This window comes from Taudactylus pleione, unplaced genomic scaffold (genome assembly GCF_031769625.1).
Source record: "Taudactylus pleione unplaced genomic scaffold, aTauple2 ptg000329l, whole genome shotgun sequence".
NCBI classification, from domain to species: Eukaryota; Metazoa; Chordata; class Amphibia; order Anura; family Myobatrachidae; genus Taudactylus; species Taudactylus pleione.
In genome coordinates this window covers 1,295,516-1,311,007 of record NW_028284730.1, presented here as the reverse complement: position 1 = coordinate 1,311,007, position 15,492 = coordinate 1,295,516, and the positions used below count along the sequence as shown (strand labels likewise).

Below are 15,492 nucleotides of genomic sequence, written 5' to 3'. Positions count from 1 at the left end.
CCCCGAGATGCAAACTGCATCCCGTTCTGGTGATGTCTGCTGCCTCTTTGGTAACAGCAGCTACCGCTGATCAACCATCATGTGTCCAGCAGTGAGGATGGTAGTAAAGAAAGACATCAAAGACACGGCTATTCTATACTGATAAACATTGGCAATAGGATAGTTATGGTAACATTGCCAACGGATGCTCTAACTCTGACGATTGCTTCTACCTCACAGCAGCCAGACACTTTAGCAGCTACAATTTTTATTCCACTCCCTTATGTATTTCAGATTGTAAGTTAATGTGGACAGTACCATCTTTTCCTTTCATGTCTTTGAATGTTTGTTTCTGTCACAATTCCCTCAGTGTACAGCACTGTGTAATATATCAGAGCTTTAAAACTTAAAATAATAATAAATAATTATTAACTTGCATCAGATCATGATCATACTCAGCTGACTCAGGCCTGTCCTGCTCACACCACTGACTGGAACTTCACTCAGGACTTCATACACAAAACTACAGTATGTCTCAGCTTAAGGCCAAACTTGTATGAAGCTACTGTGGCCTCATGAGGAACACACATTTAGCTGCTTGGGTCCTGGTCATGTTCTAAGAGCTGTATACTTGATAGTCATGTTATTTCAGTATTGCAGTTTGGTATTGATAAGCAGGGTGCTGCTTTTATTTTGGACATTCCTTTAAAATAACTATAAATAATTGTTACTGTATTTGTTTCGAGTTTGTGGACTATGTATTTTTTATTGCAGAAACCCTGTGTTGAAGTAAGCAATTCCAGGAACAGCATTGATTGCCTGTACCAAGGAGATCATCTAAGGTGAGAAAAGAGAATGTCATGTTCTGTATCCCTACAGGTCTTTGCACACCCATCTTATGAAGATGCTACTTACAACAAGGAGTGGTGGTTTATTATTAATATAGGTCCCTTAATCTCTGTAACCTCATTGGAGTAGTCATTTTTATTGTCTAACTAATTGCATTGTTTTTTCCTGTAGAGTGGGCCTGATTGAGAGATGGACCCTGTCGCTGCTGTAACTGCAACTCTTTGCGGATACGCAGCTACAGTAACATGCAAATGCTAGTTTCAGCCTTCCCCTTGTGTACTTGTGAGTGCTGGGGAGTGCAAGCCCTGAGATGTCCACTGTGAATGCTCATGAACTATGTGACTCCGGCGTTGGTTCAGAACATTAAATCAACGCGAGCACCATCGACCCTACAGTAGCACCAGCCTATGGCAGGTGTAGTGTCTCCTTCTCAACTCCATATAAACATGGCCTCTGTGGCTGCAGCTCTGCAACTGAGAATGTATCCAGGTTCACTGACAGGCCCATAACATTCCCATAACACGCCCGAGACAGACTTTTTATGCACACACTACAGGCCAGCTCCCGGTCAACACCAAGGAATGCCCATGGTTTTGCCTCATCGTTCCTAATGTCAGTGATCCTGGCAGCGTCATAGCACATGTGTTAGGTTTGGAGTCGGCTATTCCACAAGTTCTCAAACTCGGTCCTCAGGACCCCAAACAGTGCATGTTTTCCAGGTCTCCACACTGAATCAAATGAAATAATTACATCCACATCCAAAGATGAAGCTACTGCGCTACTGGGTCCATCTCTGACTCAGGCCCTATATACTGTAAAGCTTGTTTGTGCCTGTGTCCAACTATTTGCCTTGTGGATTGTGAGCCTCCTAAGGATACTGGGTGAGCCAGGCTGATGCATGAGGCTTCCATCGGGCAGTCTAGTCAGATGGCAAGGCAGAGTAACAAAAACATTCAACCGCTATCATCAGAGTAACTAGTCAGAGTGGTTGTACTCTGATTGGCTAGAATGTGAGAAAAACACTTTGGCCATTTGCACAGGCATACGTTACATTCACTCATACTAATGTGAGGTCTATGCAGCTTTCCCATGCTCCAGCCAATCAGAGCAAAGTCACTTGATTAAACGCTAACGGGTGTCATTCTCATCGCTAGGAGCAAGCACTGCCTGCGTTAGCTGTGTATATATATATATATATATATTTTTTTTTTTATTATTTTTTTTACCTTGAACCACCGGATTACTAGAGAATAAAAGAAGGAAAATGCAAAGATAATATGAATGAACATAATTATACCATAGGAGTTTGATTTTATTTTTTTGCTACTTATTCTATCATTTGTGTTTCAGTATAATCTGTATGAGGATGACACTCAGATCTATTACACAGTTCCAGATTTATTATCCCTTTTGTTCCTGATTGCCTATGCAGCTGTCTCTTTTATATGCTCTTGCTGTCTATAACTCAACATAGATAAAAACTGAACCATTCTATTCCTTTTCTCATCTGTTCCATTGTATTGCATCACAATTGCTGTTGATTCCATCCCAATTATTCTAGCTCCCCAATGTCGTTGTTACATTTTTGATTATACCCTCTTATCACGCCATAGAATCATACCGATGGCTGTTGTATATTCTTTAAAATCTTCTCTCATATCAGTCTCAGTCACACTTATATCTAAAATACTGTTGCATGTTGTAGCCATATTCTTGTTAGACTAAAGCTGTAACGTTACTGTGGTTTACCATTTGCCTGGTTGGGTGCGATTTTGCTGCTAGAAACATACTGTACACCTTTCCTCATACTGAGTCATCTTTGCAGTCTAAGGGACATTGCAAATTTTGCTTACTTTCCGCCCCCCAAAAAGCGGCATATAAAATAGCGTATTACTATTTATGCCCATATGCAAAGGCTCACACATCTCATGTTTCTTGTAGGTAAGCCCAGTAGCATATGAGTCAGAAACCCGGCGCTTATCCCTATGTTCATAAACATGTATTTTGCTTGCAAGATAGCAGTTATTATAAGGTACAGTACTGTAGCAATAAATTGAGATTTGTTAGACTTTCTGAACTAGCAGAGAGCTTGTCCCGGAGACTCTCCTTGATAAATGGATGATATGTGAGTTCGACAGGGATGCCTTTTAATTTCAATTTGCAGTGTATAAGCCCATCACCTCTCTTCACAACCATCTCAACCTGCTGCACCCTACCGCTCATTGCCAGGGATGCAACTCTACAACTTGTGTTACAATGTGGCCCATTAAAATTAGAATTCCATTCCATATGCATATTCCCAGGGTGCAGAAAAGCTATGATCACTTCACAAAAGTTAAATGTAAACTCTGGGAACTACAACTTCTTAACTTTATGCTACTGAGCTATGATCAGTTCACTAAGTTAAATGGAAACTCCAGGAACTACAACTTCCTTATTCTATGCAGGGGAATTTCTAGAGAGGAGGGGGCCCGTGTGCAGTCTTCGACACGAGCCCCCTCCTCTCCATCCAGCGGCCGGCTGCTCACTGAGCGATGCGCAGCCAGCACCGCACCAATAGGCCATTTTCCCTGTACTGTGCATGCGCAAACAATGGGAAAATGGCCGCAGCGGCCATTTTCCAGCCGATTTTATAGGTGCAGACACCGGAGCCGACGTGGGACTCCGGAGAGGTAAGTTTTATGGGTGTGGGCCCCCCCCTAGACCCAGGGGCCCGTGTGCACCACACACCCTGCGCCAATTCTAAATACGCCCCTGACTCTATGCTAGTAAACTATGATCAGTTCATTAAGTTAAATGGAAACTCCAGGAACTACAGCTTCCTATCTCTATGCTAGTAAGCTATGATCAGCTCACTAAAACTAAATGGAAACTCCGGGAACTTCCTTACTTTATGCTAGTTCCTGCAGAGATGAGAGTTAATGCAGATTGATTCAACACTCCGCGGGCAGCTGTAGACTGGCTGGAATGGCGTGCTGCGGCTGGAACCTCGGAGGCACCCAAAAAGTACTTCTCTTTTTGCATTTAAAATATATGTTAAGTTAATTAAGTCATTGTGGACTAAAAAAAAGCTACCTCCCACAAAGCAGGTAATGCCTCTGTAAGTGTAACCTCCCACAATGCAGGAAACACCTTTGTAAAAGTCATTGTCCCCTCTTGCAAAGCAGTTCATGTCCATCACTAAGCAGAAAACACCTCTGTAAATGTTCTCTTTCCAAAGCATGGAGCAGCACTGTCATTGTCTCTTCTCACAAAGCAAGGAATGGTCCTGTCCTTGTCCCCTTTCACAAAATCAGGGAATGTCCTCTCTCTAAGCAAGGAACACCTTTGTAAATGTTCCCTTTTGCAAAGCAGACACCAACCCTGTAAATGTACCTTCTCCATCCATTTATTTCATTTAAATGATCTGATCCCTGACAATTAAGTCTATGGTTTGCACTATTGTTCAAAAGTAGGCACATAAATCAAGGAAAGCTGCTGTTCCACCCACTGAAAACACTTATCCCCTCACAGATACTGCCATTTTGTCCACACATAAAATGCATTCACCTTCAAAATCAGTTGATAGAAAGAAGGCATGTGATGTCTCAAAAGAGTGTTTGCACTACCATCTGGTTCTTTTGTAGCTTATAAATGACCCATTATTATTGGCAGATGCCTACAAGTTGGTAGTTACATAGTGGATGTTAGTCCATACAATTCCAAACCAAAGTAGGTTTTATGGAAGATAACAGGGTACAGGTGATAGAAGATAAACAGCAGTCAATATGATACGGTATCAATCTCTCTTGGGCTAAGTAATGTACAGCCATACAGCACTGTGATGCTCCAATAACACAGTGACAGGCTTGAGCACATGCACACCCTTTTATATAACCAAGTAAAGAAGTCTTGCACCTGCAGTCTAATTAGCTTGACCTTTTAGTCTGGTGACTCAAATGTGACATTATTGAGGCTGTTGTCATGCACAATAACACAGCAATGACAATTACACTCAGTTAAGTGACATCTTGTAGCATTTAACCATTTAAATACATGTTAACATGACCCCCTTGCTTAAAGATATCTCTTGTTAAAAGTTCTAAATGTCTCAAACTTTCTCAAAATTTCCTATAGTAAAATATAATAAAAGCATCAAGCAGTAATAATAACAACAAACATCATTAATCATCACATTTCAGACCACATTTTTTCACGAAATGCACTCAGTGTTCGTGATGTAAGGTCTATAGTTGAGTATATCGGCAATATTTTTGCTCACTCATGATATAGGGCCTTATTCAGCAGCGATGATCGGGAATCTGCACAGGCGGCTGACCCGTTCTGCGCATGTGCAGAACGGGTCTGCGATTCCCGCACGCAGAATGGCAGCAGACAGTCATTGATTGGCAGTCTGCTGCCATTTGTGGTTATGGGAGGGGGCGGCGACGGCCTCCGTTTCCCAAAACGGAGGCATGTCGCCGCCGTTGGGGGGGGGGGGAGGGAAGAGATCAGGATCTACGTCGACTGACGGAGATTTCCTAGCCTCTTCCTCTCATCTGCGGCGGTTGGCTTGCGTGACTCCATGGGTCACCTTATCCGGCTGATGTTCCCGCAGAGTATTTGATGCTGCATTGGACAACGCAGCTCGGATAAGTAAAGCAGCAGAAGCCTTGATGCCTCCTGCTGCATTACCATATCTGCAAGGATTGCAAGCTGCCTGCATGCACCTTTGCATTGCGATCCTTGCTGAATCAGGCCCATAGTTCACTGTAATTAACTCATTCTGTTGTTTCTTACTTGACCAGCTTATTGCTGCACCTGCCAATTCAACCAGGTAGCCAATAAAGTAATATCTGTCGTCTTCTTCTGTTCCCCAGTCTGCATCGCAGAATATCTGTTCCCCAGTCTGCATCGCAGAATATTTCAAGATTTAAAGTTTTAGTCTTTGAAAACATAAGTTTTAATGAGCTAGTAGAACCTCTTAAGTGCTAACCAGTGCTGTTTTTCAGGATTCAGTGAAAACTGCATACATCAGACTCCCAATTGCATTTTGGTATGGAATAGCTCTCATCTCCTCTATTTAAGATTCTGAAGTTGGGTACATGCTTCTAGTTAGTTTTGTACTTTTGTCAACAGGAATATACACTGGTTTTGCATCCAACATACCATATTTCAGTAGTACAGTTTCAATTTAGTTTTGCTGGTCTGTGCTGATAGTTCCAGCTTTTAGTTTTTGAAAAATCCTTATACACAGCAGGTGATTTGCAGGGCCTAGGTCTATCAATTTGATTTTTTCTCCTAAAAGTCTCTTTATATTTTCAATGTGACTTTCTTGACCAACTAGTAATAAATCATCCATGTCATCAACGATAAGTAATAGCTTTCCTTCTATGGTTTTATGGTACAGGCAAAGTTAATTTCTAGCAATACAGTGTCTAGTTTGATGTACCAACATCTGCCAGTTTGTTCTAAGCTATCTAATGATTTCTGAAGAAGGCATGTTTTTCCTTTTGGAAACAAAGGGCCTGATTCAGAAATGTACGCTAATGCAATCTCAACTGCTATCTCTTACGGGTCGCAATTGCAAAAATATGCTAATGCCTTCCAAAGCATAGGGATGCCCACGGCTGCCTCCTCATAGTCGTCCGATGACGTACAACTGTATAAACATCAGGAACATCTACACAGATTGGGCAGCCACGCAGCTTCTAAGTGAAGTCTGACCTGCCTCAAACACTACATCTCTTCTGACATGCTGAGAGCTTTCATGCTGCAAAGGAGATCACAATGGCTATTTATGCTCTCCCATGAAACGTAGTCTAATCGGTCTGGCACGGACGCGTTTGCCTAAACACCACTTGTTACCTCCAACAAATGCTGACTACCTGTCACTCACAACTGCTGCGCGTGCGCAATACAGGGAGAACACTTAACCGTAGTAAATTCTGGACCTTTGAGTGAATCCCTTTGCAACAAGGCAAGCCTTGTAACGGGCAATTGATCCGTCTGCATTTAGCTTTCTACAGAAAATCCTTTTGTCTTTAATTGTTTTTCGGTGATTCGGTCTGTTCACAATAGTCCAAGTCCCATTTTTATTTATATATTCCATTTCTTTATCTATAGCAGACCATGCATAACTCAATTTTGCTTCTTATAAACTTTGAATGCAGTACTGGCAAATTTCCCTTTGTTATGTCTTGTTAAAAACCTTGGCCCTCATTCAGAGCCGTTCGCTATTTGCGGTCGTTCGTTCAAAAACAAGGGGTGGCTATTCAAATGATCCGTTCGTACATTGCAGTCTGTTCACACCTCTAAGTCTGAACGAGCGAGCAAAACATACGCTCGTTTATTTGATAAAAACGCCCCCTGGCCGCTCGCACCATACGTCATGTCCGCTATTTATTAGATTAATCGAGTACATCGTACAGCGTATGAACTGCTCGCTATTCTTGTGGTTGTTTTTTTCAACCGCTATTTTGCGTGCAGTTCTGAGTTAAAAAAAACCAAGTGACGTGGTCAATGACGCTGCTGTATTAATTATGCACTCCCTTAAAACGCCCGTTTTGACCTTTAAGCACGCCTGCGTTTGAATTCCACTCCCCCGTTTTCAAGCACCTTCCCCTGTTACCACCCACATACGCCTCATTCTGTCACTCAAAATAGCAGGCACTCGCTATATAGCGTACAAACGATTTTCGGCCGCACTGACTGGTTCGCGCATGCGTACTAAAAACCGTATGCATGCGCAGATGTGCGAACATCGCTGGGAACGAGCGTACGGCCGCTAGCGAGCGGCTCTGAATGAGGGCCCTTGTTTGCTGTTGGCTTTCAAGGTTTAATTGAAAGTCTCTAGGTTAGAAGTATTGGTATTAACAGGTAGCTCAAGAATTACACATTTCTTAGGCGCCCCAAAGTTTGATTCATGAAATATGACATCTCTGGATTTACAGTAAGAAGTTGTTTTTTTTTTTAGCAAAGTCCCAAACTGTGTATCCCTTACTCTCTAGACAATAGTCAAGAAAAATACAGTCTTGTGATTTCTTTTGGAATATGTACACAAGCTTTGCAACCAAATACTCTTAAGTGACTTATGTCAGGTTTCTTACCTGTTCACGCTTCAGTCTGTGTTTTCCCTTTTACTGCAACAGTGGGTGCATTCTTCTTATGATAAACAACTGTTTGAACTGCCTCAGTCCCAAATAATTTTTTAAGGCCAGGATCATTCAGCATTGCACAGTTTTTTTCCACTATAGTACAATTTGCTCACTAAAGCTGCCCGTACACGGTGTGATATGGCAGCTGATCTGATGGATTGGTACGATATCGCTGCTATATCGTACCATGTGTGGGCACGATATCGGCCAGTGCGCGTTCCCGTGAGATCGTACGTGCTGCACATAAGATCTGGTGATGCGATGTTCGATCCCATGCAGCGCTATGTGCGCTTCCGGCACATCGGGCGGTCAGGTAGTGGATCGATCCATGTGTGGGGACCGCCCGATATGTCAGCTGTTGGATCGGCCGTCGCAGCGTAAGGTGCCTGTCGCACTGTGTATGGGCACTTTTAATCCGTTTGTCTTGCTGTCAGGGTTACCAGATGTTTTATAACATATTTTCCAAAAAACTTGTTTTTGTACTCTCCTCCATTGTTGGATCTTAGGTCCTGATTCAGAGCCGGACGCTCTGAAAGAGCGCTCGCTCTGAATCTGGGCGTTTTTTTTTTTTGTGCGGCCTCCTGGCCACTCGCATAGCTGTGGGTGAGCACCCACAGCTATTGCGAGCGGCCAGGATGATGGTCGCGATGGTCAAGACCATCGCGACCATTGGGCTTGCGACGAGACCCTTGTGGTAGGGTCTTGTGGCCGCAAGCCCCAGAGAGCTTCTGGCTCTAATAGTGGGGCCGCCCACAAACGGCAGGCGTTCGCTTGGGAACGCCTCCGTTTGTGAAGCCACCCCCCACCACACCTACCAAATGGGATGAGCTGTCTTAATCACCATCGACAGCTCGCCCCCTTTGGTGCGAGACCCGGAGCGACGGAAGAACCTATCGCTAGCCGGGTCTCGTGCATGCGCACGACAGAGCCGGCTCCGTCATGTGCATGCCCAGTGGGCAAACATCGACCCGGTTGCGAGCGCTCAGCGCTTGTGACCGGCTCTGAATCAGGCCCTCAGAGTCTTCAGTTAGTAACCCATTTGAGCTTCTATTAAATTCTTGTAGTCCACAATTTTGTGTATCACTTCACTTTTTGCTCTTGGGAAGTACACATGGGTCATCCTTGTAAAATATTGTATGAAATACCTGAATCCACTAAATGACTAATGTTCCATAGGACCACATACATCTATGTTTACCAACAATAGTGGTGTCTCAGCTTTAGCTGCTGATTTTGGGAAGGGGCAACTATTATACTTCGGACGATCAGGATTGCTTGTAACAGGGGAGAACACCATTCCTTCTTCAAGTATTTGTATGTTCTAATATCCTAAATGTCCCAAACACATATGCCACAGTTCTATGGTTTGACTAGAGTCAGCAGCAGCCATTGTATAACACTGTTCAGTATCTAAGTAATAGAGTTGCTGGCATCGGGTAGCAGTAGTTATTATTGTCCCTTTCTTATTGTGCACAGTACACTTGCCTTCTGCAAAGTTAATTTTGTAGTTTTTCTCTTAAAGGATTCTGATGGAGATTCAGTGAGTTCCAAGGTCTGGCACAAATATCTGTGACTACAGTTTTGCCTTAGATTTTTGGGTTCAGTGTAACTCTGACTGTGATGGGTTCACATTCACTCAATGAGTTGAACTATTTTTTATTGCAACTAAAATGTCTATTAACCCCCGAGTCCCTGTACCAGCAGTCTCTCCTATGACTGTCTGCTATGCTCAAAGCTGACTCCCTTTTCTTATATAATTTTTTCTGCATACCACTTTAGTCTTTTAGACTGCAATTTGAAGCCTTGTGCCCTACTTTTTGGCAAATGAAGCATTTCTACTTTTGATTTTTAAACTTAATGTCCCTAGTATATAAGGCAGATGTTCTAGCAATATTGTCCACAGGTATCCGTTCCTGGAACTGAAGCAGCTTTGCCCTTACAATATCAGTAGTTAATGCAGTGGTATTTTACTCCAATGCCACTGCCAGAAAATCAAATTCTAGGGTCAGGTTCTGCAAAATAGTCATAGCAACCCCTTTGTCTTCTAGCTTGACTCCATAGGACACCAATTGCTGGGTAATGGACAACATCTTATCAATGTATTCATTCATGTCCTTACATTTACTTAGTTTAGTCCTGTACAAAGTGCCTCTAAAGGTTTATTCTCCTCATAAGACCCTTATCTTCGTAAGCTGTTTGCAGGGCTAGCCACATGTCCTTTGCAGATTCCTTCCCTTGATAATAGACTATACTTGCTGTTCAACAGCTAAGCCAATGGATCTAATGGCTCTATCCACCTCCTTGGGATTTGGGTTGTCTCCTGGATAAATTGTGACCTTCCACAGCTTCTTATATTTTAACTGCATTTATGATGCATTTCCAAGTAGAGGAGTTCTCTGAGCCATTAAATTTTATGAAGCTCATACTTACCCTTAGAGAATAGAGAATACATTTTCACTTTCAATACGAAGTTGTAATCCCATTAAACGTGTCCTTCACAGCCACAGTGTTGGGCCTATAACCGATTGGCAGATGCCTACAAGTTGGTAGGTGCATAGCGGATGTGAGCAAAGAGTTTAGTCTACATGTTGATTCTAAACAAGATTAAGTATTATTGAAGATAACAGGATGCAGGTGATATAGGATAAACAGCAGTCAGTATGCTAAGGTATACATCTCTTTTGGGCTAAGTACTGTACAGCTGTACAGCACTCTGAGGCTCCAATAACACAGTGAAAGGCTTGGGCACATGTGGACCCGTTTATAGAGCCAAATAAAGAAGGCTTGCACCTGCAGTCTAATTAGCCTAACATTTAAGTCTGGTGACTCAGACATGTGTCGTTATTGTGGCTAATGAGTTATGCACAATTACACTCAATTAAGAGATAGCTTGTAGTGTTTAACCATTTAATTACATGTAAACAATTATATGTACTACTTATGTAAATTCATAATAATAATAATGATGCAATTGTAATAAATATATTTGTGCCTGTATTGTTTCATCTTCTCCCTTATTCATTCATTTATTTTGGTGTCTTATTTTAAATCTTGCTCTGCTTTGACTTCATACACTTCCTCAGTCTGGTTTCTGCTTTTGGCCATGCTTTTCCTTCTTTGTATCTTGCATATTGTCCATACTTACCTGAATCTTCCTTGTATTCCCCTTCTAGCACAGCCCTCTGCATGGTAAGGATGGTAGTTACATCCTGTATACTGAGTATAAGTGCTTAAAGTCAGGGGACAGTGGGGCAAATCATAACAGTTTCAAAAGTCTACTCCAGAGAAAATATGTGCAGTGCGAACCACCCTCTCCAATGCTGTATAGAAAGATGCTGATAAACATTTATTAGAAGTTTGTATTTATGATTTTAAAACAAGAGATATGGTTCCTGTTCTTAGGAAACAAATGGTCTTGATGGAAAGAAATTCAGAGGATACAGTGGAAGGGCAGTGTATGGGAGATGGTACCACTGAACACACCCACAGATCTACGCATAGAGAGTACTCAACCAGTGCAGAGCAGAGGTAAGTCACCATAATACTACACTGATCCAATTGTGAGTCATATTATTTGTGTGTATCTCTTGAGCATCACTTAGATACTTAGGGCTCTATGTCGTACAATCCACATTTTTTATGCAGATTGTGGTGTGATATTACCGACGGAATTCGCATTGCGAATTCAGCCAATACCACAGGGATTTACTAAAAATCCCTTGCAGGGACAGAGCTTGCGATAAAGCTCTGTCCCTGCGAATCCCCTCCACACGCTTATCACGACCGTCCGCCGTTAAGCCCCACCCCGCGATCACCGTGCAAACCCTTCCCCTCCCCCCACGCGACCCCCCTCCCTTAATTACAAATTCCAATGATCGGTGCTCCGGTGATGTCCTCCGTGGCTCCGGTCAGCTGACATCCCATCCAGTGCATGATGGGAGACCAGCTGACCGGAGGTAGGATATGACATTTGCCCCGATCTCCGGTCCCTGGACTCTGGTAAGTTTGTTTTTTTTACTATTTTTTTTGCAGTGTATCAGCGTGTCGTCTGTTTAGACCACACAGCTGATCACTGGGGCCGGCTCCGGGCTCTGCTCTGCGTTTTAGATCAGAGCAGGAGTCCGGTAACCGGGGAAGACCCTGGATAACGCCACCTCCAGGTGGCGTTATTATCACAGGGCTTTCCTCTGTATTTTTTCGCAATTTATTTTAGTAACTTTGGCCAGATCACATTTCCCATTACAATTATGGGAAATGCGATCTGCTTACTAAAAATAAGTGATAATTAGGGCTTGGAGTAGAATTTTACGAATTATACTCCAATGCCCTTTAGGTGATACTAAAATAATGTGAAAAGGGTGTGAAAACACCCTTTTTCACTTTATTTTAGTAAAAATAATGTTAATAAATAGAGGCCTTAGTAATTGAAATATGTGGAAATAATAGAGAGGTGCAGGCACATAATAGAGCAGTATTTACGCAGAGTGAAAACAGTGTTTAATATAAAGTGCTCAGTGAACTCACATCAGGGGTAATACATTTTCTTCATTGGAACGGGATGTAGTTTGGAAGCCGACGGTCTAAATGCCGACCGCCGGCTTCCAGGCTTTCTAATCCCGGCGTGGTACTAATGACAGGCGTTGAAAACTTGACGCCTGTCACCCGGAACGGGATGTAGTTTGGAAGCCGACGGTCTAAATGGCGACCGCCAGCTTCCAGACTTTCTAATCCCGGCATGGTACTAATGACAGGCGTCGAAAACTCGATGCCTGTCATTAACCAGACGGCGGAAGACCGGGCGTGGACAGCCGCGGGGGGGGGGTGAGGGTTAGGTTTAGGGCTCCCGGGGGGACTTAGGGCTAGGCAACCCCCGGGAGGGTTAGATTTAGGCTAGGGGAAGGGTGGGTTAGGGTTAGGCACCCCCCCCGGGGGACTTAGGTTTAGGCTGCGGGGAAGGGGGAGTTAAGTTTAGGCACTTAGAGTGGGGATTAGGGTTAGGCACAGGGGGGGGAGGTTAGGGTTAGTCACCCTAAAGGAGGGTTAGGGGGTTCAATTAGGTTAGTTTATACTTACCTTTAGGACGATCGGGATCTTCACCCTTGTCGGGCTGCCGCTGTCGGGATTTGAACCGCCGGCCATGCAGCCGGTGGTAATGCCTACTACACCCATTGGAACAGTGCTTAGTAGGTAGACATTCTGCCATCCATTCACTGCTGGGTATGTTTCCTGCTTCCTGTATGATACCTGCTCTGCTTTAGCTGATCTGCAGTAACTTCTGTTACCTACCCGGATTGTTCCTTGACTTGCTCAGACTTCTCCAACTCTGACCTCGGCTTGATTATTGGGCTCCTCTGTGATATCTGCCTGCCCTGACCCGGGACTACATCTCACTTATTCTGACTTCTCCAAGCCTCAATCTCTGACTGAATATTGCCCATTCTTGTCTGCTGCCTGCCCAGACTCTGTCTGCTTCTGACTTCATTCCTGCCTATCACTTCTTCAGTATTCTGATGTTCTGCACAACTCCACGAGTCACGTCTGATACTTATCCTTGGGTACGCGAACGATGTAGAGTAAAAGCAAAGTCCATATTCCCTTGCGGGGGTCACTGGTGAATACATGTGTTGCGTTAGACTCCCTTCCCTTGGGATAAATTCTGCAAAACTGGGCTGACAAGACCTCAGCACCTCTGACAAAGCTAGTGATTCCTAAAGGTAATGCATGTTAAATATGTAGAAATAACCCTTGTCTGAGGATCCCTTACAATCCAGAATACTGTGAATCAGCAATTGGTCTCAATAACTCCATGTAATCAGGTGGTAGGAGGATTCAATATATAAAGAATTGAGCTTATCTGACTTAAGAAGTCATCAGTAGTGTCTGTGAACAAGACCTAATGCGTTTCTTTCTATATGGACTATATTAGCAAGAAATATGTGAAAGCTTTTGTAATTTAAAGGGATGCAAGGACCAACACAGGCATGCAGGGATTGACAGAAGCAGGACAGAAGATTGATTAGAACAAGGCAGAAAGGGAAAATGTGATAACACTATAATACCAAAGATTCCCTCTGAATGATGCTATATTAAAAGTATTGCGATAATGCTTTTAAAAGGTTATTAGTGTTAGTATTTTGGACCTGTCATTGGCTAGGTCATGAGGATGCAAAATGTGCGTCCAACCAACGGTGGCCAAGTGCATTGCGTGTCATTAGACGCACCTTATAAAATTATATCTATTTTCTGCATTTCCTCCATACTAGTTTATATACTTTATGGAGCTGTTATTATTATTATAATTTTAGTGGGGAAAATATTTGATACTTGGGAAATATGAGGTACGTGTAGACCTGATTACTTTGTAACATAGGTATTTTTTTTATCTCAGGCTCTCTGACCACACATTCCTGGTGTACTCTGAGGGATTTCCATCCACACCTCCAGGAGAAGAGGTCTTTTTCCTAGCTCAGGTTCTACACTTTAGCCGCAAGAATGAACTTTGGGAGCTTGATGTTTCAGAAGTCAAGGCCCAAACCCCAGCAGAAGAGCTATTTCTCAGGTATCCTGAACCAAAATCACAATCATTTCCCTTCACTCTGCTTGGTGTCACTTTTATTTGCACTTATACTGTATTAAAAGTTTGTATTTCTGGTGCTGACAGCTAAATAATAGATTTGGGTTTTTTTTCCAACTCTTTACCTGTGTTTGTTGGTATTTGAAGCTGCATTCTTTAGTTTGTGAAGTCACTATTAAACCATATTGGTAACATCCATTAATTTTGAGATATATAACAGCACCAACTATTTCTGCAGCACTGTGCAATTAGAACATTTCAGATAGATGTATCCTATTGGAGTTTGCCAGTTTTGTTTCCCTGGGTTATGTCCACACCAAACACACATCAGTGTCAGCAGCTAAATAAGCTACAAGTATACCTTTTCAGCATGGGTGGAAACCAGAGCACAAATAACAGCCACATTAACGTGGGGAGAATATACAAACTCCACACAGCATGCTGGGCCAGAATAGAGTGTACCCTCACAGCGAGCCAGAAATGCTAATCACTCTGACACTGGGTGCAATTAAGGAATCATAGTGGATGATTCAGAGCTATGGGCAAAGCTAAATAAATAGATACAAGGAGTACTTTGCACTTGGACAAACAATGTTGCAAATACTTTACTTTTACACTGCAATTTAGATTTGTGCAATCCCCTAGTACAGAGGTTCCCAATCAGGGTCCTCAAGGCTCCCCAACAGTTCAGATTTTAGAGATATCCATGGTTGAGCACAGGTGATTTAATTAATGCCAAAGTCAATTTATTTATTTACCAATTATTTATATAGCGCACACATATTCTGCAGCACTGTACATAGAATATTCGGCCATTCACATCAGTCCCTGCCCCAGTGGAGCTTACAATCTATATTCCCTACCATATGCTCACATACACACTAGGGGTAATGTTTGTTAGGAGTCAATTAACCTACCAGTATATTTTTGGAGTGTGGAAGGAAACCGGAGTAC

The 15,492-nt window shown here is 42.9% G+C and overlaps 1 protein-coding gene across 1 annotated transcript in view; it reads left to right on the top strand.

Moving 5' to 3' along the window:
* FAM178B (family with sequence similarity 178 member B) overlaps positions 1 to 15,492 on the top strand; it is a 425,328-nt gene that overhangs the window by 63,314 nt on the left and 346,522 nt on the right. Inside the window, exons 8-9 of the mRNA XM_088443441.1 lie at positions 754 to 821; positions 14,353 to 14,523. Coding sequence (XP_088299567.1) covers positions 754 to 821; positions 14,353 to 14,523 — 239 coding nt within the window. The remainder of the gene's footprint in view (positions 1 to 753; positions 822 to 14,352; positions 14,524 to 15,492) is intronic.